The following is a 27708-nucleotide window of genomic DNA, read 5'->3' on the forward strand; positions in this document are numbered from 1 at the left end:
AACTGTCTTAAGAATGGATTTTTTTCAGATTGTATTGATTACTTTCAAGGCTCTTGCTGGATTGTCTGGGAGCAACATTAACATGACCGATGAACATTAACAGGGCCGATCTGAGTCTGAGAGCCACAGACCTGCAGATAAAATGACACAGAAAAAATGTCCCTTTCAACTTTAATTGATATTCTCGCAATTGTTAGTGTCTCTCTTGTGCTCCGTTTATTTCACTGCGGTGACACCAAATTCCCTCTCAATTATATAGAAATCTTACAAAAACATATTGATCTGTCACTTTATATCTTTCTGAAAAGCCCAACAGAAATGAGTAGGCCCGTTATCGTCTTTTGATATTATTACATTTGATATTATTATACATTACATTTCTGTTTGAACGGCGGTGACTATTACACATAAGACTCATGGAATGCAAGATTGTATTTTAAATGTAGGATTATAAATAAGTATTACCGCGATAACGAAATATTTGGACCGTCTGTAATTACGTTTAGGTGCTTGGTTCTTATGGTAAAACAGCACCCCACAATGGACACCGTCATGCATCGCATGCTCGACACTACCGGTTTATCCCTACTGGATAATCTATACCAGTCGAAGTCTTTACGGTTTAATTTTCTGTGAAGGAATAAACACAGTGAAAATAGACAAATCAACCCTAATAATTACTTCACACCAATAAGCATTACTTTATTTAATATGAACTTATTCCAATATCTGATCCTGTATAACCTTCCAATTGCAATGTTGTATTTGTAGGCCTACATGCTATTACATGGGCACAAGTTCACTTCAGTCCGAACAAGGAGTCCAACTCATTGACACAAGCAATCATTTTAATAAAAAAAAGAAGAGGTGACTGCTGTGTACAGTACATAAAAAAACTCCAATAAAATCAAGGAACGATTCACAAATCTTTTTTGTCCTTTTTCCGGTTTAGGTTCATCCCAGACGATCGTCTCTGTACAGCAAGTTATTAAACACATCATGAAAACATTCCTGTACAGCATTCATTGAGACGACACATGAAGGTACCACAAATCATTACCGCCATCTTACCCTTCATCATCCTCATCATCATCATCTACATTGTTATTGTCCTTGATCCTAAACCAGTAGGGATCTAAGTGGTCTCTTGACACACACTAGCGTGCGTTTGCCGGTGTACACAATCATTTTCAATTTCACATGGTTCGCTTTTTCTCCCGTTGAAAAACAGCCCCCCTGGAAGGTTCTAGAACTCGGTTTCCATCAGGTGGAAATAAATTAAATATTTAAAGCCAGTGAAAGCCAATCAGTTTTACAATTCCAAATATGCAAGCATTTAGACAAAGTCTGTTCCTATTAAACAGCATCTACTGTAGGAGGTAACCTTTCTCTGAGGTGTCATGGTGATGAGTCATTACAGGACGGATCTAAATATATCCCTTTGTGACATCACAAGTGCAGTGTAAATCAGCTGTGATGAGCTGGAGTTGATCTCTCCATCATGCATCTAGGTGAACATTCGCACTTGTGAAGTGACAAAAACTAGACATTGTGAAATGACTAATGTAAAGGCTAATCATTATGACACCTAGTGAAATGAGTTGATCTTATTGATCAGTCTATTGATTAGTAATTTGGTATAAAAAGTGGAAGCTGTACGGTATAGAAAGGCAGACTAATCGTTGCTCTAGACGGGTTGCAGCCCTCCTCCCTGATTGGTTGAAACCATCAGGCCCATAGACACGTACAGCATTCTTATTGGTCAATCATTGATCACCTTGAATACACTGATAATGATACAATTACATCGCCATATCCATTCTATTACCTTATCGGAAATGTGACACAACCAATCTATCAACACTCATGTTCCAGCTTTGGATTGAACTCTGGTTTTCACTTTGTATATTTGGGTAATGCTTGTCATTCACATTTTGAGATAGAAAAAAATTATGAAAACAGAATTATTAATAAAAAACGTAAAAAAAAAATCATTAATGTGATCAAGAGTCCTTTGTTCACTGTTAGTAACATCCCCCATCTCAATGCATATAAAGCAATACTTCACTTTGCGACTATTGAGTAAACTTCATTTTATTACTTAAGAGTATACTTCACTTTATTACTAGCGTACAGTGTCATACATTTTACCTGTAATATGTTCTGATTATTATTATTATCAACAGTGAGGGTAAATGTTACGATATTCATTTCACCATTTTATTCTTTTGTATAACCAAGGTCAATCATTTATTACCAAGCATATTATCCCCAAGGATTAAATGGTTGTATGTGAAAGTGAAATATTGCTTTGACAATATAACAAAACATTCTCGCAATCAACAGTGCTCGTGTATCTCTCTCTCTATCGCTAGGCTACAGTGCGTGTGCAACACAAACCACTCAAACCGCTGAAACCAAACGCAGAATCACTCCATTTTGTTTTTCCGCTACAACAGAGGTGAACTCACGTGATCCTCCGGGATATTCAGTCTCAAAACGCACAAGCCCTCGTATTGGAAGTTGCTGCATTAGTTCTATAAATGTCTCAATGCTGGATAATACATGTTGAACGCATGCCTGATGCAGTTTCACTGGGAGGTAATGAGTTCTGTAATGGCGGATACACTCGACTGAACAATATTAATGGCCTGGCTACCTGGAGCGCACAACCAGCAGACCCACGGTATCGGTATTACCTGTGAAAACAAATAAATAACCCCAAAGGAAAACACTGAATGATGCATACAAAAAGAAAGGAATGTGCACACATGCACTCACACATGCACACACACGCACACACGCGTCACCGACACGACATCCTAAAACGAGTGATGTTGGAAATGATACCGCCATTGTCTCTGCTACAGTGCTGCTGTGACCACAGTCATCCAAAGGAAAAGGTGTGTGTTTGTTGTGGCGAAAAGGCAAAAACTCTCTAGCTCGGCGAAGCCCTTTGGGGGCCCTTCTTCTCGGGGTCTCCCGTGTCCCCCTGAGTCCTCTCTGCTCAGTCCCCCCTCCCGTGTCTTAGTTTGCATGGTGGAACAAAAAGTGGGTTATTCCTGGATGGGAATACCCAGCCGGACAGCAGGGGCCCGTGCTGCGTTTCCCAGAGTCCTCACTACAATGTCACTTTTTTAGCTGCCTCTTGGTTCTCCTCCCCCCGCGTGTGTTCACCGTGGACTCTTCCGCATCATTTGCTGCAATGCAAAGCAGGACCTTACTACAATGATTGATAGGGTATAGATGGGGGGGGGGGTGTTGATAGCGATGGGGCTTGGGGGCCGTGGTGTGGTGGTGGGTAGGTGCTATAGCTCGCTCTGCCGTACGGGTGGCTCTAGCTTGTGTGATAGGGCGGTGAGGACCTTGTCAAACTTCTCGTAGCGCTCTGATTGGCTGCCCTCCGAGCCGCGGCTCCCCCACAGCAGACGCATCTGGAACTCGGTCTGGAAGATCTCCAGAACATCAGGCCTCTCCTGGAAGCCTGAGGAGAGGAGAGGAGAGGGGGAGGGGAGGGGGGGAGGGGGGGGGGGGGGGGTGGGGAGGGGAGGAGAGGAGAGGAGAGGAGAGGAGAGGAGAGGAGAGGAGAGGAGAGGGGAGGGGAGGGGAGGAGGGAGGGGAGAGGGGAGGAGAGGAGAGGAGGAGGGGAGGGGAGGGGAGGGGAGGGGAGGGGAGGGGAGGGGAGGGGAGAGGAGAGGGGAGGGGAGGGGAGGGGAGGAGGGAGGGGAGAGGGGAGGAGAGGAGAGGAGGAGGGGAGGAGAGGAGAGGAGAGGAGGAGGGGAGGGCAGGGGGGGGGGGGGGGTGAGGGGAGGGGAGGGGAGAGGAGAGGAGAGGAGAGGAGAGGGGAGAGGAGAGGAGAGGGGAGGGGAGGAGGGAGGGGAGCGGGGAGGAGGAGAGGAGGAGAGGGGAGGAGGGGACGGGAGGAGGGGAGAGGAGAGGAGAGGAGAGGAGAGGAGAGGAGAGGAGAGGAGAGGAGAGGAGGAGGGGAGAGGAGAGGAGGGGAGGGCAGGAGGGGAGAGGAGAGGATAGATGGGGAGGAGAAGAGAGGAGAGAAGGAGAGGAGAGATAAAGAGAGGTGGGAGAGTGGAGAAGAGGAGAGTGGTGGAGAGGAGAGGAGAGAAGGAGAGGAAAGACAGGTGAGAGGAGAGGAGGGGAGAGGACGGTGTAGAAGAGGAAAGGGGAGGAGATGAGAGGAGGGGAGAGAAGCGAAGGTTAAATAGTGAAGAAGGTTCAAAAGTAACCTGTAGTACTTTAGATAAAAAATTGCCAACGTGATGAGAAGAAATAAAGAACAATTCGTCACACTCGGCCTCTTTCTCTGTTTCATATCGATATTCTAATCGACCTGTTGACTTTCTAATTAGCCCATGGATTTTTACTCCTTTCAGGCCGGTTCTCTGGGAATACATTGGAAAATCAAGAAAACCCTCATATCTGCATGCAATAATAAACCGCCCGGGAACGTCCCTGAGAGCCTGTCAAGGTCCGGGGGTCTGAGGTCATGGAGGAAGAGAGCAGAGGACGGGGCAGGAGCAACTCGTAATAGATATTGACACGCTTTCAATACCGTGCTAAACGGCCCCAGACAGAACCAATGTGCGATCAATAGAGTGAACATAACAGAACACACACACACACACACACACACACACACACACACACACACACACACACACACACACACACACACACACACACACACACACACACACACACACACACACACACACACACACACATCCGATATCGCCATCCATGAACATATACAGAGTGAAATTATACGTTTTATACACTGCATATTCCAAAAGGCTGAACTTAATAATACACTCATTATTAATCCCATAAAATATATCATATTCACAATATTCTATTCAAAATCATATAAAAAGAGAATTAATTATTAAAGAGCAAGTGAACCCACTGTTTCAACTGCAAATCCGAACACTATCACAGACAATTACATTTAGGGAGGAGAGTTCTAGGAGGGCAGGGGGTATGTTAAGACCAACGGCAACTTAGTGATACTTAGTACCGTCGTTGTGTAAGAGCGTCATAATGAGCGCTGTTGTGTATGAAATGCATCACACACCACGGTGTGACATTACAAGTACCTAAGAGGCTTAGCCCTCCCTCAGACAACGCAATCAACCGCTGCCCAGACAGAGCTCTGCACGTGCATTGTGAAAGAATACACTACCACTATACCAACATGCAATTTTGGCAGTGTTTGAAGCCGAGTAGGACTATCAAATAGTGTTTTGGGGAAACTGGCAAAATGATAGGTTTATAACACCTGTTTTCTCTCTTGTTATTGGCACTACTCTGTTCATGGTCACATGACCCACGGGTCTTTGGGTTCACTGGCCCTTTAAGTGTCGCCGGCCCCTCACCCTGTAGCCGGGCCTCGGCGTTGGTCCTGTACAGCGCTCCGTGGTGTGCGATGGCGCGGGCCGCCTCCAGGTGGCACATGACCACGTCCACGCCGGCCTCCACGCTCTCCCAGGGCTCGGGGCCGTCGCCGGCCGGGACCGAGCGCTCCAGCAGGGACAGGACGGGCACCACGTGGGGGAAGGCCGTGTTGGACAGCGCGCTGTTCTCTGGAGGGACACAAGACCTTTCTGCTGTTTACACTGTTTCATGTGAAAGGGGCTTATACCTTTTTTACATTCTGTTTTTTTTTAAGACCCAACCGGGTATATTTGATACCCCCCCCGAACCCAATCAAAAGGAGCCCAGTCAACATAAATCACTTAGGCTCATAAACACGTCTCTGCCTGTCATGAAGGATATGGTCCTTCTAATGAATGGGTCGCCCTTTCATTTTTGATCGGTTATTTCAAAATCGTAATATTCTTTTTATGCTGTTGCACTAAAAACGCAGAGAAGAAAGAAAAAGAAGAAGAAAAATACGGAAGACGTGCTTCTACGTGAGATATGTCTTTGATCTAGCTTTAGACAATAAAAAAGAAAAAACGGATAAAAAAAGTGAGGGTTGAATGAATAAAACTGTGTGGGACCAGGGGGTCTACCTTGGCAATCGTTCATGTTCTTCATGAATGGCTTGAGCTTCTTCTCGTACAAAATGGCCCCTTCCGTGTGCCTCTGGCGGAGGGTCACCCACGTCTGCTCCAAGCGAGAGATCTGGAGCGAGGCGGAGAGAAGGAACACGATGACGACCTGGATGGTGATGACGAAGGTTGCTGCCAAAGTGCCATTAGTGGACCAAGAAAAACAGACACCGAGGCAGCATGTCTTTCTCCTCATCCTCCTCCTCCTCCTCCTCTTCCTCACCTGGGGCATCTCCAGGGCCCTCATGACGGCGGCGAAGCCGAACATGTTGCCCAGGTTGCTCTTCAGCTCGGCCGCCAGCTGGATGGTCTTGTGCAGCAGGGCGGCGCGCTCCTCCGTGCTGCCCGTGCAGCCCAGCAGGTCCACCGCCACCATGATGGACATGGTGTAGAACCTGGGGGGGCCGGGGGGGAGCGGGGGCCGGCAGGGTCAGGGGACAGGCACGGCCACGGAGGCATGTCAAAGGGTTTGTTTGAGTGGGTGTGGGTGTGTGTCTGTGTCTGTGTCTGTGTCTGTGTCTGTGTCTGTGTCTGTGTCTGTGTCTGTGTGTGTGTGTGTGTGTGTGTGTGTACCTCTCCAGCAGGTCCAGTCTCAGCTGGTGTCCATGGGGCAGAGTGAGCAGCTCCAGCCCAGACGCCACGCCCATCATCTTTTGCATATCACCGGAGACACCGAGTATCCTAGCAACCTACGCGGACAGAGAACCAGCGTTACATCGTGGCGTCGGAGCCATCCATTACATCATGGTCTCTGGGCTACCCATTACATCAGGGATTCTGAGGGTAGTGTGAATCCATGACATCATGGAGGTTGATTTGCATGCACTGTGTAACCAGGGATTGGTCTTGCAGTTCAAGAGTCCATGCGTGTCCCAGTAGTAATATTATTAAGCTCATGCATGTTGTAGTTGCTTTGTGTTGCTATTGAGTCAATGATTGCCCGTGACTTTTGTGTGTGTGTGTGTGTATAGTTGTGTGTGTGTGTGTGCATTTGTGTGTGTGTGTGTGTGTATCCCTTGCAATCCAGCAGTGTGATGCATCTGGCTGCGGTGTGTTTGTGCGTGTTTATGTGTGTGTGTGTGTGTGTGTGTGTGTGTGTGTGTGTGTGTGTGTGTGTGTGTGTGTGTGTGTGTGTGTGTGTGTGTGTGTGTGTGTCTGTGTGTGTGTGTGTGTGTGTGTGTGTGTGTGTGTGTGTGCAGGGCCGGCGCTCGGCATAGGCGACCTAGGCGACTGCCTAGGGCGGCAAATGCGTTGGGGGCGCCCTCTGGTGGCCCCCTTAATTAGTCAATTAAAATCTACGAAACAAACGGAGAAGGGAGGGTGCGTGGGAGCAATCGCCAGGGCGCCCGAAACCGTTACCGTAGTACGCAGGATAATGCAACAAACAAGTCGCCTAGGGCGCCGAAACGGCCAGCGCCGGCTCTGTGTGTGTGTGTGTGTGTGTGTGTGTGTGTGTGTGTGTGTGTGTGTGTGTGTGTGTGTGTGTGTGTGTGTATGTGTGTGTGTGTGTGTGTGTGTGTGTGTACCTTGCAGTCCAGCAGGGTGATGTGTCGGGCTGCGGTGCGTGCGTCCACCTCGGCCAGCAGCTCCTTCACTCTCTTCAGCACCGACATCTCCAGAGGCTTGTTCTCAGTGGGCATCAGGCTGGACTCATACCTGCACACACACACACACACACACACACACACGTATCTGTCTTTATATCTGTGTGTGTGTTTATGCGTGCATACACGCATGCTTCTTTTAGTTTGGATGTGTGTATTTGTTTCTGTGTGTGTGTGTGTGTGTGTGTGTGTCTCCGTGTGTGCGTACCTGGACGGTCTGAAGGAGGACGCCGTCTCCATGTGCGGGGCGCTGAACCCCCCCCCCCCCTGCCGGCCGGCCTCCACGGCCCCCCCCTCCTCCAGCTTCAGCCGCTCCACGTAGCCCTTGGCCGGGGGCTTGGGTGGAGCGCCCCCGGCCCCTCCTCCGCCCCCAGCCGGGCAGGGGCGCAGGTCACAGTAGCTGCCCCCCGTCTCCTGGGTGGGGTGCGGCGGGTAGGCGGCGCGGTGGGCGGGGGAGGAGTGGGCGGAGTGGGAGGTGTGGTGGGGGGGCAGCTCCGGGGGGGGGCTGCCGTCGGCCGAGGGGCTGAGCTGAGGGTCGCTGGAGCGCCGCAGCACTGGGGAGGGCGGGATGGCGGCCAGGACACGCCCACTGGAGTGGGCTCTGTGTCTGGTGACTGGTGGAGAGGGGGGGGGGGGGAGAGGGGGAGAGAGAGAGAGAGGAGGGGGAGAGAGAGAGAGAGAGAAAGAGAGAGAGAGAGAGAGAGAGAGAGAGAGAGAGAGAGAGAGAGAGAGAGAGAGAGAGAGAGAGAGAGAGAGAGAGAGACAGAGAGAGAGACAGAGAGAGAGAGAGGCAGAGAGAGAGGGAGAGAGAGAGAGAGAGAGAGAGAGAGAGAGAGAGAGAGAGAGAGAGAGAGAGAGAGAGAGAGAGACAGAGAGAGAGACAGAGAGAGAGAAAGAGAGAAATGGAGACAGCCATTTAAAAAAATGTACTTCCATTCTTTATACATTCAAGAGTGAGCGTGGGTCTGAGTGTGTGCCTATGGGTTGCGTTGGGTCCCACTCACTGGCGCTGTAGGCCGGGGACAGCGGGGTCTCCCCCACCGGCGACAGGGGGCAGTGGTACTCCTGGATCTGGTCCATGCTCATGGCACAGTTCCTCATGGCGTCCTTGTGGTGGTGGATGGTGGACGGGCTGCGGAGGAGGGAACACTGGTTAGGTCCTGGAGGAGCAGCACTCTGGGGGTGTGTCACGGAGAAAGGGGCGTGGCAGAGCAGAGAGGGGCGGAGCTCGTGAGACGGGGGCGGAGTTAATAGTGCCGTACTTCAGAGTGGAAACGGGCGGGAGGAGGAATAGGAAGAGGTTAGAGGGCGTGACGGAGAGAAGGGCGGTGAGAGGATGAAGAGAAGGAGGAAACACTTTGGTCTGGAAGTGGTGAGTCTGGGGTTTTGTGTTTTCGTGTTGTGTTTCTAATGATTGACACACGCTTGCGGGTTCAATGTTTGTCTGGTGATTAGGTACAGGAGCAGAAAGAAATTACCAGAAAACAAATTGATTTAACTGCTAATTGAGGGCATCCGTCAAAGCAAAACGAAATTCAAAGATTTCTCCAGGGAAGAGACTCAAATTGAATTTTTCAAACCACAAGTTTATTGTAAAGCAGTGATTGGCCAATCAAAAGCACAAAAGCACCGTGCAAATAACTCCTGTTACCTCTGTTTGCATGTTTTTTTCTGCTCCTTGTGAATTAATGTGTACAAAGTTAACCAAGAGGTAGTGAGGTGACAGAAGAGGAAGGGGGAGAGGAAATGGCTGTGAGGCTGTGTGTGTGGTGGTGTGTGTGTTTGGTAACACTGGTGTCTGTGACATTCAGGGGGGGAAACACGCTGCCGTGAAGTGAAGCAAAAGGGGCCCAGGGTTATCATCGGCGTCGTCATGGAAACACCACCTGCACGGGCTGGGCTTAGGCAACGGCTCAGCCGGCGTTGTCACCGGGGTTTCGACTGGACTGGGGCTGTCTGGGTCGCTGAATATGAATGAACGTACAGTATGTAAAGCAGAACCATCACTGATGCATGGGAAATATGACCATGAAAGATGAGGGGATGACGAGGGGTCGAGGGTCGACGATGAGAACATGATCATCAATTGGATCACACAGCACACACACACACGCCCGCACACACGCACACAACCATACACACACACACACACACACACGCACACACACACTGCGGTGCTCACCTGTGAGAGATCATCCTCTCGGTGGTCAGGCCGTCCGTCATGGTGACGCTCCGCCTCTTGATGTGGGCGCCGCCGCCGCCGCCGCGCTGGCTGGCCGGCGAGTGGGCGTGCTTGCCGTGGGCCAGGGCGAAGGTGGCCTCCAGGTAGCGCAGCGGCAGGGTGCGGCTGACGGGGCAGTAGATGTGGGCCCCGCCTGGCTGGACCACGGCCCGCCTCTGGCCCACGTAGAAGCGCACCAGCTCCTGCACCGAGTCGAAGCCGTCCCCAGCCTCCAGCATGTACTGGACCTGCAGGAGGGGGGGGGGGGGGGGGGGACCGGATGGGAAGATTGGTTCAGCCAAGGATGCTCGAGACAAAACGTGCCACGGATGCTAGAGGATGCTAGAGGGAAAACATACCAGCCACTAGAGGGTGCTAGAGAGAAAACGTCCAGTGAGGTTCACTGTACGTTTTCTCTCTAGCACCCTCTAGAGTAGGAGCTCTAGGTGTAGCTATATCATTTTTCCCACGAAGGGGGGGTGGGTAAAACCAGAATACAACCCCAGACTCAAAATCCAAAAGGCTTTCCCTCAACAGACGGCATCGTTTTGATCCCCACCAAAAAATAGATTTTTATAACTTTAGAACTATTTCCTCAGCTGCCAGTAAGCATCCGTTCGTGCAAGGCTGGGATGATTTTAACAACTCTAACACAGCACATTCCTGCCAAGAATTACACACATGCTATCATAACTAATTCATTACGGGAAAATACTGCTTCCAGACACAAATCCTTCAGCCCTAGAAGCTTTCTTTATTTATGAACAGCTGACAGCATATCCCAGCAGTGTATTTCTTGCTGTCAAGTCGTTCCAGTGCCAGCATTCTCCTTCTCTGTGATTATAAATGGACCATAAGACTCTATTAATCCCAAATGGGAAAATAGGGCTGGGAAAATCTATTATGGAATACGTACAATAGCTGCACCAAGGAAAGCAACATCTGAACATCCTTGATCAACCATATTGATCATGTCTTGTACTCATGGTTGTTATCAACATACAGATGTATATGCGTGTGGAGGTGATGTCGGCGGTGATGGAGAGAGAGAGAGGGCTACCTTGGTCTCACTGGCCTTGACCAGCACCTTGCTGATCTTCAGGTGGAGCACCTCGTTGTCCCAGCGGCAGGTCAGGACGTAGTCCCCCACGCTGGTCAGGGAGTCCCGCACCAGGAAGTCCCCGTTACGCTGCACCACAGTCTCAGCCACCTGCACTCACACACACACACACACACACACACACACACACACACACACACACACACACACGCACGAGCACACGCAGGCACACAGACACACACACAATAATATGGTTTAATAGGGTATTATTACAAGTTTATTTTTCTGTCAAACAAAACATGTTTTGAACGCCCGTTCATTTGGGGCTAGATATGCAGTAAAACATTAAAACACGTACAAAGGTAATTGGCTTTGTCTTTCATAATGAATTGAAACCAAGTTGCATTGTCCCTTTCAGGGGAACAGATCATGAGAGAATCTAGACATGGAACCATACATTCTGTACTTGCAGATTCTGGCCAGCAGGTGGCAGTATATATACACAATGTTAAACAAAAGTTCCTGATGTAAAAGGAAACAGATTTTGTGTCTGCTGGTTTCACACATGCAGGAAGAAAGCTTGTGGTGAAACGGCATGAAAATTACACTAAGGTGTTTAATCTATTGGGTCCATCCCAACCTCTAACTGCATGTGTGTGTGCGTTCATGTGTGTGTGTGTGTGTGTGTGTGTGTGTGTGTGTGTGTGTGTGTGTGTGTGTGTGTGTGTGTGTGTGTGTGTGTGTGTGTGTGTGTGTGTATGCATGTGTGGGCAGCTGTGTGTGTTCGTGTATGTGTGTATGTGTATGCGTGCGCAAAAGTGTGCGTACATCTGTGTGTGTATGGTAAAGGGTAACGGGTGGGTGTTCCCCAAGTTTACATCAGGGCAAACCCATGAATACATGAATACGTTATGCAGATGAGCCGCCAGGGAACGCTCACAGATGGTTGTTCTGCATAAACACGGAGACAGGCGGAGTGACGGAGAAAGAGGATCCAGAATAATAAAGAACAAGACAAGATGGCTGTATCTCCACCACTCCACGTGTGTCAACACCGCAGGTGGGCTGGCCTGTCTGTCTGTCTGACTGCCTAGCTGCCAGTCTTCCTGTGCCTGCTAATCACAAGCTGGGAACGCTTTGCAACCGTTTCCGCCTCCTCCGATCCGCCGAGCCGTGACAGATGACGGGCGTTCATTTATTAATGTTCACCGCGTGTTTTGAAATCTAAAACTTTGCGTCGGAGGACGGCCGCCGACGTGTTTGGTGGAGTCAGATCTTACCCGTGGTGCGCACGCGGGGTGAGTGTTGTTGAAGAAAACGCAAGCGGTTTTCGCTGCTAATTTATTTTTGGATGATTGTGTCGGTTTTTTGGAATACATTATTGTAATTCGCTGGCTATTAAAATTCTCTTGAGCTAATTTCCACCACAGATTCCAAAACATCAGACTACATTTTAATCAGGGTGTGTGTCTGCATTATATCGTCCATCAGCAGTATCCATGGCAACTTTCCAGTAAAGGGCTGACCTCTGACACATTCGGGTCATGTCCTTAACTGGTGACGACCGTGACCTCGTGGCTAAGACTCTGACTCTTTGTGTGACCAAAGTGTACATGTTTTCAGAGATAACAAAATAAAGCAATACCGTGTTTGAACACTCATACCAAATTATGCAGACATTCAATCCCATGTGGCATTAGCAACCTAATTAATATCAAGGCCCGATCTGGTGGTGCAGTATTAATTCTAAATCCAGGCCCTTTATACGAGGTAGACACCAGCCCAGCTCAGAACGAACTAAGATCTCTAGCAGGCTTACAGTGCTGCTCCATCAATCCATCTAGACATGACTTTGGGACAGTTTACAGTAGGCCACAGCCGGCTCCTCCACTCTAAGGTTAGATTGTTCCCCACAGTCTGAGCAACATGCAATCAATGCAACAGCGAGGAAGGGACTCTTACCCATCCGTGTTTCACATGCTTAAAGCTATACTCCCACTACTCTTCAGTCTTTGAAATGTTCCGCCAGGCGTTGAAGAACGAAATGGGATCCACACCCACTGATAGTCATGTTGTTTGCGAGCCACAATAACCGGTAGTGACACTTGGGCTGTCTATCTAGGTACAGTTTTGTCCCAGAAAATGGATTTTATAACAATGGATATTAAATACAGTAGCTGCTTTTGAGTTGTGGCTTAGATAAGTGGGTGAAACACTCCATCTAGAGCGGCTGGGGCATGAAATAGAAGGCTGCAGTCATGTCTTCAGTGAGGCCTGGGGACCTGTCATTATGTCTTAATGGTGTTTCCGGTGATTAAGATGTCGTCTGTGATTATGCAGGAAGATAAATCTGCCCAGAGATGTATTTCTCCACCTTTTATTATCTTTGAATCCTTTTCCAATTTATGTAACTACTCGCCCAGATATGATGATGTAACCTTTTTTGGTATTTTTTCCTTATCTTGTGATGGGTAGGGTGCCCGGGCACAATGCTCATCTCCTTTTTTTACCTTCACATTCTTAGTGAATCTTAGTAGCAATTTTTACCGTTAAAGATTTCAATTCTTTACATAATAAATAAACTTATATTGCATCTGAAATTGAGGGGGGATGAAAGAGATAAAGAGAGATGGTGTTTGTCTTTGTGTGTACCTCTTGGGCAATGTGGGTGTGTATGTGTTCCTCTTAGGGTTTGTGTGTGTGTGTGTGTGTGTGTGTGTGTGTGTGTGTGTGTGTGTGTGTGTGTGTGTGTGTGTGTGTGTGTGTGTGTGTGTGTGTGTGTGTGTGTGTGTGTGTGTGTGTGTGTGTGTCTCATAGGGTATGTGTGTGATTGTGTTTGCTTGTGTACCTCTCTAGGGGATTTATGTGTGTGTGTGTGTATCCGTGTGCGTTGGTGTATGTGTGTACCTCTCACTGAATGTATGTGTGTGTGTGTTGATTCCACAATGTAAGTACAAGTAGTTACATTTGAGTACTCGCCGATAACGAGTACCGATATGAGTACTTAATAATACCATTACAGTTAAAAAAACAGGGCCCCTCTGTCCCAGAGGGGGGCGTGATTTATTTACTGTAATCGCCGTATCGCTGTGGTTACGGCCTGGCAATTTTTAAGTACCGTCGTTGTGCCTGATAATAAGCAATGTTGCATATGAAATGCACCCCACACCCTAGCGATATCCTATAGGTGTCTGTTGTTCATAACCCTCGGACGGGGATATTAAATAAGTCGCTTCTCAGAGCGATGGGAACTTCACCATCCCCGCAAACCATAGGGTTATACAATATGTGTCAAGGCAGCCCACGGGTCTGGACACGGGCATTGAATAAATCAGGGAGCTTCACCATCCACTCCCATGTAGCGTTAAACCATATGTGTCCGTGAAGCCTAACCCTCGGACACGAGTCTTCAATAAATCGATGCTCAGATGGAGCTTCACCATCCAAACACCGTAGCGGTGTAGAATATATATATATACTTTCTCTCGGGTGCCGCAGTCAACAGCTGCTCAAGCAGGGTTAGCAGAGCTCCACACGTCCACACACACCGCCCCACTGTGCCCCTTTTTAATCTGGGATTTAATTCAGAAACGGGGTTAAAATGGCCTTGATTTCAATGTTGACGAGGACAAATGACCACGAGAAAAATAAACGCTTTGGGTTCACTGACTCGTCAACGTTACACTACGTCGTGTGGGAAGTGGTATCGGGTGGTTGCATCTGAGAAATTTTACAAGTACATGAGCACAGTATCAGGCCCGAGTCCGAGTACTGGTATCAGTATCGGTGCTACCCGAGTGTGTGTACCTCTCAGTGTATATCTGTGTGTTTATACCTCTCAGTGTGTGTGTGTGTGTGTGTGTGTACCTCTCGGGGGATGTGTCCGTGGTACCAGCCGTGGCTCCTGATGTCAGAAGGACTCAGCCTCAGCTCCTCCTCCAGCTCCTTGCCCAGCTTCTCCGGTGGAGACTCCAGCAGGTACTTCTCTTTGGAGAACTAGGTCATAAACACACAACACACACATCAGTACACCAGCGGTACACAACTCCAATGCACTAGTAGCAAGTAGCAGACATAATAATTCCATAAACAGACCATCATCGCACAAGCGTGTGAAGGGTTTGGTGAGTATTGATATTGAGGCACAAGATCCAGATTCTGATATTCTTCTACTTCTACGATCAATTTGAAACCAATACGTTCTGGGTCATTAGCCTGTGACTTGAGCCTTGTATAACTACTCAAACAGTGGAAGTAGAACAACACGGTCAGGGAGATGAATGGGAGTTCTAGGAACTAAGTTAAGCGAACCCTGTCTGAGGTGAGGTCTATGCTCATGCATAGCTTTATTAGATTACAGCTGTTTTGGGACTTACTTTGGGGTAAAGGATTTAGGATGAATGGCTTAAAGGCTACTTATCTAAATGCTTGCAGTGGATTGAGTCTCCTTCCAGTATACAAGTGAATCACTTACTATAGCCCAGCAATAACTGAGGGAGTTTACCAAATAGGAAAGCTCAATGAACACTAAACTGATGGCTGCATGTTTGATGGGTATGATTGATGCAGTCGTTATTGCAAAATTAGCTCAGACAGGGTGAATGACGCGAGACAACAAAAAAATATTTTATTGCTGCAGCAAGAAAATCAGCTTGTTAAATTCTACGGTTGGGGAACTGAGTCGATAGCAACGGCCTGTTTTTCATGGCAGCCGTCGGCTATGTAACGGATCATTTACAGCATGCTGTCATTGTCTTCAGGTCTATTACATTTTCATGCAGGATTCATATGTACACACACAAACAAAAACAAAAAATGGTTGTTGCACCTTTTAGGTCTTAACATTCCATAAACACACGCATCCACACACACACACACACACATACACACGCACATAGACAGGTACAGGTAATCGGAACACATTGCAGTGTGACAGAAGGTATAACGGCAGGGAAGTATATTTTTGTGCAGTGAGATACACAAGTGCACACACACACACACACACACACACACACACACACACACACACACACACACACACACAATTAGATCCCAAACCCCCAACCCATCTGACTTGATTGAATCCAAAAAATAAATCATTGTTGTAATCTGCTATTAAATACCCACACACATGCACACACACACAAATACACACTTAATTATGCATACTTGAACATCTGGCTTTCGACACGCATGTTACCGGCTGAAACATTTCATTGTGTTTTTCTGATTCATTGAATACAAAGTGATGTCTCAAGCATCCAACAGGAGCTGAAGATTGGATCTTGTATAGATTGGGACACGGAGGAATAAAGCCTTTCCGAAAAATATGCAGCAGTCAAATATTTGGTATTTGACATAATCACTGTAATGATTAACAGATCCTCACAACCACAATCAACAAACGAACGACCGGTCGCTTCATCGACAGCCCATTCTGAGCCCTAAATGCAATTGTGCTTGGCAGCGAGCTGCAGGAAAGAAAATACGATTTTGATGTTTAGCGACAACTATACTAAAGAAAATAAAGAAAGGCATGCATTGCGAGGGATGGTCGGTTCATTTAGCACTAGCCTCCTCTCCCCAGGTGTCTCTAAGCCTGTGATTCGTGTTGACACTGAGATGCATGGGGCGCATCCTCCCACTAAAACACACGCTGCTACTGCCAGTTCTACTTCTCAGACACTGGGAGAACACTCCTTGCACACAGACACACACAGAATCACAAGAACACAAACACCCACACAAACACTCATACACCCACACACACACACACAGTAACAGACACACACAGAAAAACATACACACACATAAACACACACAAAGTCACAGAGATGCGCTGGGAAAGACAGGGAATTTGGAGAAGATCAAAGATATGGCAAAATGGGAACATGCGCACAGCACACACACACACACACACACACACACACACACACACACACACACACACACACACACACACACACACACACACACACACACACACACACACACAACACACAAAACTCATGACTAAGCAAGCCTGCAAAAAGTAGGGATCAGAACTCATCCAATGTGTTGACAAAAGTGGCTAGAGACCCAAACACTGGGTAAACAACCAGGCTGATGTGGCTCACACGCTGTCTCTCTTCCTGTCAGATGAGCCTGCCTGACCCGGTTAGCCTGCTCCTCCCCGTCTCCTCCTCCTTCCCTTCACTAGGTACCACACTTCAGACTGTAAGATTGTGTGTGTGAGTTTATCTCAATGTGTGAGGGTGTGATTGTGGGTGTGGCGGGGGGACAGACACACAATCAATTCCTTTGCCCTCAGGTCAGTACAAGACACTCTCGCTCTCTTGGTCTCCCTCTCTCCCTGTCCATTTCTGCCTCTCTCTCTCCCTCTCTATCCCTCACTCCCCCTCTCTCTTTCTCTCGCTCGATTCATCTCTCTCTCCCCGACTGTGACTCTTTCCCTCTCTCTCCCCTCTCTCCTGCACAGATGAGATTATCAAGTCCCTATCCTTCCACTCTCCTCTCATCCTTTTTGTACTTTTCCTTCCTATCCCCCCCTCCCAAACCTTCCCTCTCCACCCCCATCCTCCCCCTCCTCCCTAAGGAAGGGAGGGTATGACACACACACACGTGTGTGTGTGTGTGTGTGTGTGTGTGTGTGTGTGTGTGTGTGTGTGTGTGTGTGTGTGTGTGTGTGTGTGTGTGTGTGTGTGTGTGTGTGTATCTGTTTGTGGGTGTGAGTGTGAAGGAGAGCAACCCAATAAAAGAGCAGAGGTCAAGTGTGCTGTTATTGCTTTTCTTGCCTCTGAGGAAATCCACGATCTCTGCCTGCCATGGATGCTCCGCAATCAAATTGGTGCACACGATGTGTGTGCGTGTCCATGTGCATCTGTGTTTCTTTGCGTGCGTGTGTGTGTGTGTGTGTGTGTGTGTGTGTGTGTGTGTGTGTGTCTGCGTGTGTGTGCATGTGAGCGTTGTGCGATGGGGTACGGCAGCAAATTGAAATGTCAATGGGACTCATTTTACGATATGGTTCAGGGAATTCGCTGACATCAAAACAGAGCTGGGCGGACTTTGACGAGGCGGGAGCGAGGGCGGAAGGCAGATAAACAGCACCGCAGCCGGCTCAACGCAGGAAAATAAAGATGAACCTGTCTTTAGGCACTTCCTCCCGTATGTCTGGCTAGTCCTTGACGGAACGGCGTGAGCCAAAGAGGCCTACGGAGCAACGGGCCAAGGTGGGCGTTCAAGACAGTCCGCTTCGAAATCGCCCAGGGTTTGTCACATCTTCAACGACCCCCCGGCAAACAGAAGCTGCAAAGGTTATATCAGCTGGGGAAAAAACGTAGAAACCACTTTTTAATACGGCACAACACCTGCGTCGGAAGTGTTGTCTGTGGGCCAAAAGGTACAGAATCCTTTTCAAACATGTCCCCCCCCCCCCCTCTTCCTCCCAGCTGGACCGAGTTGGACGGGTACGTCCTGGGGACCGAACTGGTCGCTGTGTCTTTTACAGAGACCTCACTGCAGAGGTTTTAGTTGTTTTTCATCAAATGTAATGTTGTTTGGTTGCCTGCGGTGCTGCAGAACAAACAGTTTTGCTCCCGTTCTCTGGGACGGCGGCGGGGAAACAGCCTTGATGGTTGTGGGAGTGGAACAATATGTTGTGGTTTTTATTGCGGGGGTATTTTTAGGTAAATTGGCCGTTTAGGCTGGGAGTGCGCTGCAAAAAGCTAAATAATTATAGTTAGAGTACCGGGTTATAGAGAGAGGGAGGGGGGTAAGGAGCAGAGATACAGGGAGGAACAGCTTTAATTCCCAATAAATATCAACAATGTTTGCATTGCAGTGCGTGTACAACGTATCGAGATCGAGAGAGAGACCGAGAGAGAGAGCAAGACAGAGAGAGCGAGAGACAAAGGAAAAATTATACGAGACAATCTATATTATTACAATGACATACTATGTCATTTATATGCCCCCCCCCCCCCCCCCCGCCATGCACTGCAGCTTCTGTTGCTATAGCAACATATCATTGCGTGAGTTGGCATGTTGGCCTATCATGTGTGGTTGAGCCTCCCATACTTTACACGGCAGTCAGAGTTCAGCTCCCCTGTAATTACACTGCTGGGGCTGCTGCTACTAGTGCTACTCCAAGAGGAGGGGCACAGTAATACAGACAGGGAGAGAGAGACAGGCAGAAAACAGGCAAACAGACAGACAGGCCGACAGACAGGCAGGCAGACAGAGGCAGGCAGTCAGGCAGTCTGGCAGGCAGGCGGGCCAACGTAGCGCATTTAGAGATAAGAGTTTTGGCAATTAGGTAACTGAGGCACAAAAAAATAACAAGATGGACTGAGTGGTGTGTGTCTGTGTGTGTGCTTGTGAGTCCAAATGTCTGGATGGCTAGCTCTTTTTAAGTCCATCTCTGGGGGCTGGGGGCTGAGGGGATGCTATGGCGGGGGGAGGGGTCTATATTCATTACTAGAATGGGGTGTATGGTTTAGAACAGTGGTTGGGGGGGCTTATTCAGCTATGGGGGTTAGGAGTGTGTGAGTGTGAGTGTGAGTGTGTGTGTGGGTGTGTGTGTATGACAAAGAGGGCAAGAGAAAGAGAGCGTGAGGGTCACAGACAGTACCCCAGCATGATCCATCACCTAATTCACACAGCCAACGTTCACTCCCACTTCCTCACTGCCGGCCTATCAGAGGCTTCTGCCTTATAGCTTTAGCACGGCACTGCCGACTCAGCTCTGACAGCCAAATCATTTAAAATTACCAACAGAAATCTAAGATGGACGCCCTCCCCCAGCCAAAATAGAAATAGGGCAGGGTCAGAGATGGAATCCTTTATGTTGTTTTCCTCTAGACATGCACGTGTGTTTGCACGTGTCTTCCTTGGTTTTTTGCTCATATTTCTGGAGAACACAACGCTTTTTTATCAATCATTATTCTATTTATTTTTGCGTTTGACGTATTGGTAACTATTTCATTAGGGAAAACATGTAGATCAACAACAAAGCAACAAGAGAATTCATCCGGGACATCAACTAAAAAAAAAAAAAACAGAACTTATAAATAAGATGCATAATCATTGCAAAATAATGCAGTATTCAGAATCTAAAAGCCAACCCCTGTTGAGCCCTGAAAAACAAAGAAGTAGGAGTGATTCTGTGCCAGTGATTCTGTTCTGAACGTCCATGTGCGATCCGTCACAACGGATATAGGCTGACCCTACATCCGGTTGCCACAGCAACGACCCATGTGTGCTGGTATTAAGGGGTACATCAGCCCCGCTGTTGTCTCACACACACATACACACCCACCCCTAGTATCATCCCTTAATCTGCTTTCTTTCGGGCTAGGCTCTATTCCCCCAATGCCTAGCGTGACTCTCCAAGAGACGTTACCTTTTAGGTGTTTAGGAAGCATGACCCGTGCCTAAAGACCCTTTAATCCTCATATCTCCCTGCACACACACACACACACACACACACACACACACACACACACACACACACACACACACACACACACACACACACACACACACACACACACACACACACACACACACACACACACACACAAACGTGATGTGGTTGATATGAGAGGCCCTCCAGACCAGTGTAATCCCCTGTATGGCCCAGCTACCTTCACAATGTGCTCCTCGTGGATATCAGAGCTCGTCCTGCCCACTGGGGGGGAAGCTGCTGCATTGATATTAACATAAAGAGGCACCTCCCATAACGATACACCCACACAGACGCGCATCAATATAATTTTACGTAAAAAACTCCAAGTTTCCAATAAGAAAAATGGATAGAGGTTTTGCAGTTCTTTATTCTGAGAAAATTTTGAATGAAAGAAAGAAATAAAGCAGGAGGGAAAGGCGAAAGTAAGAAAATCAAAAAGAATGAACGAAAGAAACAAATACAGAAAGAAACAAAGTACACGCCATAAGCATGCACACATGGGGCATTTATTTACAGAACATGCCAGTATATACATATAACATGCACTTCCTTGGCAACACATTTGCACATGCATGCACACGCCAACACACATATACAGTCTGTTTGGTCTCTAAAAACCCACCGTGCTCTGAGTGACAGGTGTTGGACAGAATGTGACACACAGCACTCATTCCCCATCGCTCCCTCTAGTTCCCCCTCTCTCTCCCCGTGTCTGTTCTTCTATTACTCCACATCCTCTCTCCATGGAGAACATCTCTCTGTTCCTCCTCTCTGACGGGGGCTTTTCTCTACACGAAAAACATTACACATTATATATTACACTATGAGCATCTTCCTCCATCTCCCCTTATTATTTCTTATGGAGCAGGTTCCCTTTGAGCTACCCCTCTCATCTCTCCTTCTGCAGCCCATCCAGTAGACCAGTAGACCAGTAGGATGATTACATTTCAAACCTTGTTTCACGTTTCATCTCACTTTCAGTGGGGCTCTCTTCTTTTCTTTGGAGAACAGAAGAAAAGGTGGTGGATTTGGACGAAACATAAAAATATTTATATCTTATCTCCATTTCAGTCCTGCTATTGCTATTCCCTGAGTGTTTTCTCTCTCTCTCTCTCTCTCTCTCTCTCTCTCTCTCTCTCTCTCTCGTACGAACTGGTCTGAATTTCCTGCACTCATTCATCTCTGGCATTCTGATCTGTGTTGATAAGCTGTGTGTGTGTGTGTGTGTGTACTGTGACAGCACTGTCAGCACGCATGACAGCTATGGTGGCAAAAAAGGAAGTCTGTAATCACTGCAACATGTCAAACTGACACACACACGTCACACACACACACACAACCACCCACATACACACTCTAGGAAGACCATAAGACAGACATAAACAGTATATAAACAGAAATGTATATACACACACGCGCACGCACGCACGCGCACACACACACACAAAAACAGTTAAGCACACATTCTTTCTGAAGACAGAAAGACAGACAGGCACACACACATACACACACACAAACAACAGCAGCACATGTTCATATATCTACTCCCACAAACACAGCTACAAACACCAAGAGAAGATTTTAATGAAACCTGACTACTAAACTGTCTACTGACTGCCTGATCTCCCCAGTCTCCAGAACCCCTGGGGTCCTCTAAACAGGCCTACAGGCACACACACACACACGCACACACACACACACACACACACACACACACACACACACACAGGCCCACGCACACACACAGACATGCACACTGTAAGAGAGGTAAACATTTACTTCCCATACAGTTTCGCAGACACAGGCCTAAGGGAGTTGTCTACAAGCAGTTTTTGAGATACAAAATGTGTACCTTGGATGTAAAGATGAACTTGTATTTTGATTACATTATTATATTGTAACTAAATCATAAGTAAGGCGTATAACAGTGGCGATTTGAAAAAAATCAGTTGTAAAATATGAATAGATTATTCAATACATATATTGAGTATATCATGCAGCTGGAAGTTTGCAGTATAATGTGTTTATGTGTACAAACACACGCACACAAACACATTCTGAAACGCACGCACGCACACACACACACACACACACACACACACACACACACACACACACACACACACACACACACACACACACACACACACACACACACACACACACACACACACACACACACACACACACACACACACACACGTGTCCCATGTGTATCTCCATACATCACGCCACTATTTTTTTTTGCATTTAGATGAAGTCATCAACAACGTCAATCAAAGGTAATCGGTCACCACGACAACACATGTGTTAGGGGGTCATCTGGTCCCCCAGGGGACTGCCCGGTTGGCTGGAATCAGGCCAATGATTGGTTGGGGCACGGATTTTAGTGAAGTGTATGCATGCATCTCACACACACACACACACACACACACACACACACACACACACACACACACACACACACACACACACACACACACACACACACACACACACACACACACACACACACACACAAACCTTGGCCATCCCAACACCCCCACACACACTCCGCTCCTTAAGTGCACATTCAGCAATGCCACACCTATAGACGCAGTTGCCATGGTTACTCCATACCAGGCCCCAGCTGGTGTTTCCCCCAAGGAAGGAAAATGCATGTTTCTATTTTGTGTGTGTGTGTGTGTGTGTGTGTGTGTGTGTGTGTGTGTGTGTGTGTGTGTGTGTGTGTGTGTGTGTGTGTGTGTGTGTGTGTGTGTGTGTGTGTGTGTGTGTGTGTTTGGGCTGGGGGGGGGGGGGATGTTAATGTGCTCCTAGTTTGTGTGTATGTGCTCGGTCACGTGCAGTGCTGTGAATTGAAGTGAAAAACATGGCTGGTTGACGGTACTATATTACTCCACTATGTGTGTGTGTGAGTGTGTGTGTGCGCATGCATGCATTTAAGTATGATTTCTGCATTTGTTCCCCAACAGTGGATGTTTCCAAACTAAACGACTGCCTCTTCCAACTGATCTACTGTCGGTCCCGCCTGAGCCGTAGGCAATTGAACCCACTGCCCGAGATATTGGGCTAATCAGAGTTCAGGACTTTTGTTATGTTTAGATGGTTCATTTGAAGGAGCGCAATCGTCACTGAAGCCAGCAGTAACTCCAAGGTTAAGCAGAGGGCCTGCCAGCCAGTGGGGTTGGCGGTTCGACCCCTGGTTTCTTCTGCTGATGTGGCCCTGAGCAACAAACCTCACCCCTTGTTATATCAACCAGCTGGAAGCTGCTGCTCTGCGTGTGGTTGACATGCCTGCTGGTTTGTGTATGACCGAGAGACATGAATTGAGGTTGCACTATGAATATGTTGTATTCAATACACTGGTACCAATGGTCTAGTCTGGAGGGCAGCGTCATTCCTTAATGCTTTACAGAAGGGTGGCAGTCGCCAGGGAAACAAACAAAAATCCATCCATCAATCACGCGTGGATGTTGGGAGTTAATGGGAACAGAACGTACACTTGGGTCTTCTTAGAAACTCCCAGCCAGATCAGTTTCAGACATTGATTGATTTTGACTGGCACCACCAAACCAATCCACCTAAAAGTGGACTCGTTCCTTCTCTCTTTAGACCTTGGCAGTCTGCAAGCACTCGCCTTAAGAGCGATCAGGAAGAGTGAGAGCTTTCTGCGCCGGTTCGCTCCTCTCCCCCCCACCCCCCGTTACACACCTCTCTCCGTTCATAGACCAGCATCTACCGGTCTGATCTGACAAAGATGACTTCACGACAACACCCTCTGCTACCCATTATGCTCCTGTCCTGAGTGGCATGATCCTCAAAGTGTTCATCAACCACGATTGCACATTCATTCAATTGCCACGCTGGACATTACTTTAAACTTTACTGTTAAAACTCAAAACAACAAACGTATCGAGATTCAGACGAATCAGATGAAATCGGTATGGACCCAGGTACGTGTTACTCTCTCCATCCTCTCCTCTGCATCATCAATCCAGCGCTGAGCAACAGAACATCAACAGTATGTGTATGTTGTTTACGTCTGGTTCTCTTGGAGCGGTTTTCAGCGTAGACCCGGTGACTCAGAGCCAAAGAGGGGCTGGGGCGTGGACAGCGTTAATGGCCTTCCTGGCTGGGATTCATCGTCCCCCGTGTCTCCCTGCTACCTCCCTGCCGTTCATCACACACAGGAGCGGTCTCTCTCTGTCTCTCTCGCCCTCTCTCTGTCTCTCTCTGTCTCTCTCGCCCTCCCTCTCTCTCTCTCTCCCTCTCTCTCGCCCTCTATGACCCTGCATATCTCCATTATTCGGCTCTTAATGTCCTGTTTATCTGGGCCGCCCGTGGCCGGGCCCATGCCTCTTATCTGCTCTGCTGCTCTCTCAGGTCTGTTGTTGTCCTACACGGCCGCACGTGTACGCCCCATACAAAGTGTCCCCCACCACTACTGGACATTAAACCCCGGAATGCCAGGGCACGTTTGTATGTGTCGTGCCTGTGTCAGGTGTGTGGGTTCATTTCTGTGTGTGAGTCTGTGTCCACGAATACGTGGCCTTTTTTTCATGAGAAGCTGTATCGACCTGTGTTTATGGGTGTGATAGATACGTCAGCACAGCCACACCGTATAAAACGTGTGTTGTTTAGTCATGAGTGGCCCCCCTCCCTCCCTGGTTCTTCAAACGTGGCGTCACATCCACAAAGTGAGAGTCTGCTGTGAACCACAGCATAGCCTCTGGGCCGGACGTCTAATGGCCAATTTACAGGCTCCTCTGGGTCAAAGGTCGTGGCACTGATAGATCGAAGGTCTAGGACTGCGTCAATATTAACCCTGTTCCATTCCACACACACACACACACACACACACACAGAAACACACACACACATACAATGGCTGATGAATTCAGTCCAATCCGGTTCATTCTATTACCATCCTTCAAGAGGGAAATATTTTTAACAATACAATACACCGTGCACCATCCCCCAAGTCAAATAGCAAACGCAGGAAGGAAAGAATGCAGATTGAAAGGGAAGATCGAAAGACTGATTACACAGCCGTAGTGTTTGGGATGGGATATAGCACACAGAGGACATTTGATCAATCCTTCAATAACAACAATGAAGAGGACTCCCCCCACCCCAAAGCCCCCGGGAGTCTTTCATGCAAACACCTTCAAGGTAAGGACAGCGATCGCAGCTCCGTTACCATGGATACCGCAAACACGCGGGCGCACCGTGACACAGCAGCCCATTGATTAACCAATGAGCGGCAGAGTGGGATTTATTGGCCTGATGGCCCATTGACACAGAGAGCCGAGATTATGATCACACGCGTGTGGCGACACCTTTATCATCGAGAAGGAAAGAAACGTACACAAGAAAGCCGGAGATAGAAAGAAAAAAGAAAGAATGAAAGAGACCCTTTCCCATGGCCTGTCTTTATCAATGGATCACACACACCATCACAAGCAAGATGACAGGGTGTTAAAACACCATTTGGCAGAAGTTCCCCGAGTGGTAGAGCGATATCGGCAGTTTGGTTTCAAACGATGGATGACACAAAGACCTGTGCGCCTCTGATTACGACTCCAATGATCCCAGTGTGACTTTGGCTGTGAACGACAGCCCTGAAACCTACACATCCTCCATTAGATGATGAGATACGCAGCGCGACAACGTTTTCAGTCGAGGTGTCACCGAGTGCAATGATACAAAGACTCTGCTTAGTCACAGCACAACATGACCTATCGACTGGGCTCCGGTGCACCCAGTCACATGCACACTCATGCACACTGCATAAATACACAACAAACAGAACTGAAGATGACGGGATTCGATTTGAGAGAAACAACAGCAGCAACGTAGGACATCCAAAGACAAGAGAGAGAGAGGGAGGGAGAGGGGAGAGAGAGAGAGAGAGAGAGAGAGAGAGAGAGAGAGAGAGAGAGAGAGAGAGAGAGAGAGAGAGAGAGAGAGAGAGAGAGAGAGAGAGAGAGAGAGATTGGGGGAAGATGAGGGAAAGAGAGTGACAGAGAGGGAGGGAGAAAGAAAAAGGAAGAGGGGGAGGGGGAGAGAGATAGAGAAAGAGGTAAGGACATCCCTGTCTTATCAAAGAAAAGGAGACAGGAAAGATGGGAGGAAGAATACAGGAAGGAAAGAGAACAAGAAAGAGAGAGAACGCGGAGAGAGGAAAGGAGGGATCTCTTTCCACCACAATTATTATATGGAAATGAGAGGCTGTTTGATCCCGAATGAATATCAATCAGAGCTCTCACACACACACACACACACACACACACACACACACACACACACACACACACACACACACACACACACACACACACACACACACACACACACACACACACACACACACACACACACACACACACACACAGAGCAGTGCATTACAGGGGATATCAGTCTCGTCAATGGTGATCCAGTTTCAATCAACCTTGCCACATGTTCACACATGCACGCGTGATGGGGTACCTACACGGACACACTGAGAAGGACAAATTATTTACGATAATTTATATATATAAATTATCAATAAATAATGTCCTTCTCAGTGTGTTATATTCATGCTTTCTTTGTATTATGGGTCTCTTTCTATTCCCCATTATTTAACTCCCCCTCCCCCTCTCTCTCTCTGTATAATAAAGACAGAGAACCCAAGAGAGAGATGCATGCCTATGTGTAAAGATTTAAAAGATGTATGAATACATCCAGCAACCCTCCTCACTCGCAGAGGGCATCACGCCCAATAGCTGCGATCCCATTGGCTGCCAATGATGTCATCTCTTCCTGGAGCCCAATTGGCTAGCTGGGACAGACAGTAGCAGAGTGCTGCTGCTGAGGTATCAATACAATTCATGCAGACAGACAGCCATTCTGTGTGTGTGTGTGTGTGTGTGTGTGTGTGTGTGTGTGTGTGTGTGTGTGTGTGTGTGTGTGTGTGTGTGTGTGTGTGTGTGTGTGTGTGTGTGTGTGTGTGTGTGTGTGTGTGTGTGTGTGTGTGTGTGTGTGTGTGTGTGTGTGATGCAGGCAGACCTATTACAGCCGTTTCTATCGCTCCGAAGCGAAGACTACCTGCTGAGCTGCTTCTTAATAGATTTACACACAAATCACAAACACATACACACACACGCGTGTGTTGGCATGCACACTTTAGCTGTGTATGCGCATACCTTTTAGTCTTACCCTCTGCTACCCATTACCCAGTGTGTGTGTGTGTGTGTGTGTGTGTGTGTGTGTGTGTGTGTGTGTGTGCACTCGTGATATGTCTTCTT

The 27708-nt window shown here is 47.9% G+C and overlaps 1 protein-coding gene across 1 annotated transcript in view; it reads right to left on the reverse strand.

Annotated features, from left to right (window-relative positions):
• Positions 1-399: 399 nt before the first annotated feature.
• The window catches only part of sh2d3ca (SH2 domain containing 3Ca), a 52322-nt gene continuing 25013 nt past the window's right edge, over positions 400-27708 (reverse strand). Inside the window, exons 5-16 of the mRNA XM_056587832.1 lie at positions 14821-14949; positions 10954-11103; positions 9855-10141; positions 9559-9636; positions 8677-8804; positions 7881-8286; positions 7595-7724; positions 6642-6757; positions 6292-6463; positions 6030-6141; positions 5391-5597; positions 400-3484 (exon numbers count right to left, since the gene is read on the reverse strand). Coding sequence (XP_056443807.1) covers positions 3309-3484; positions 5391-5597; positions 6030-6141; positions 6292-6463; positions 6642-6757; positions 7595-7724; positions 7881-8286; positions 8677-8804; positions 9559-9636; positions 9855-10141; positions 10954-11103; positions 14821-14949 — 2091 coding nt within the window. The 3' untranslated portion in view covers positions 400-3308. The remainder of the gene's footprint in view (positions 3485-5390; positions 5598-6029; positions 6142-6291; positions 6464-6641; positions 6758-7594; positions 7725-7880; positions 8287-8676; positions 8805-9558; positions 9637-9854; positions 10142-10953; positions 11104-14820; positions 14950-27708) is intronic.

Source organism: Gadus chalcogrammus, chromosome 4 (genome assembly GCF_026213295.1).
Source record: "Gadus chalcogrammus isolate NIFS_2021 chromosome 4, NIFS_Gcha_1.0, whole genome shotgun sequence".
Classification (NCBI taxonomy): Eukaryota; Metazoa; Chordata; class Actinopteri; order Gadiformes; family Gadidae; genus Gadus; species Gadus chalcogrammus.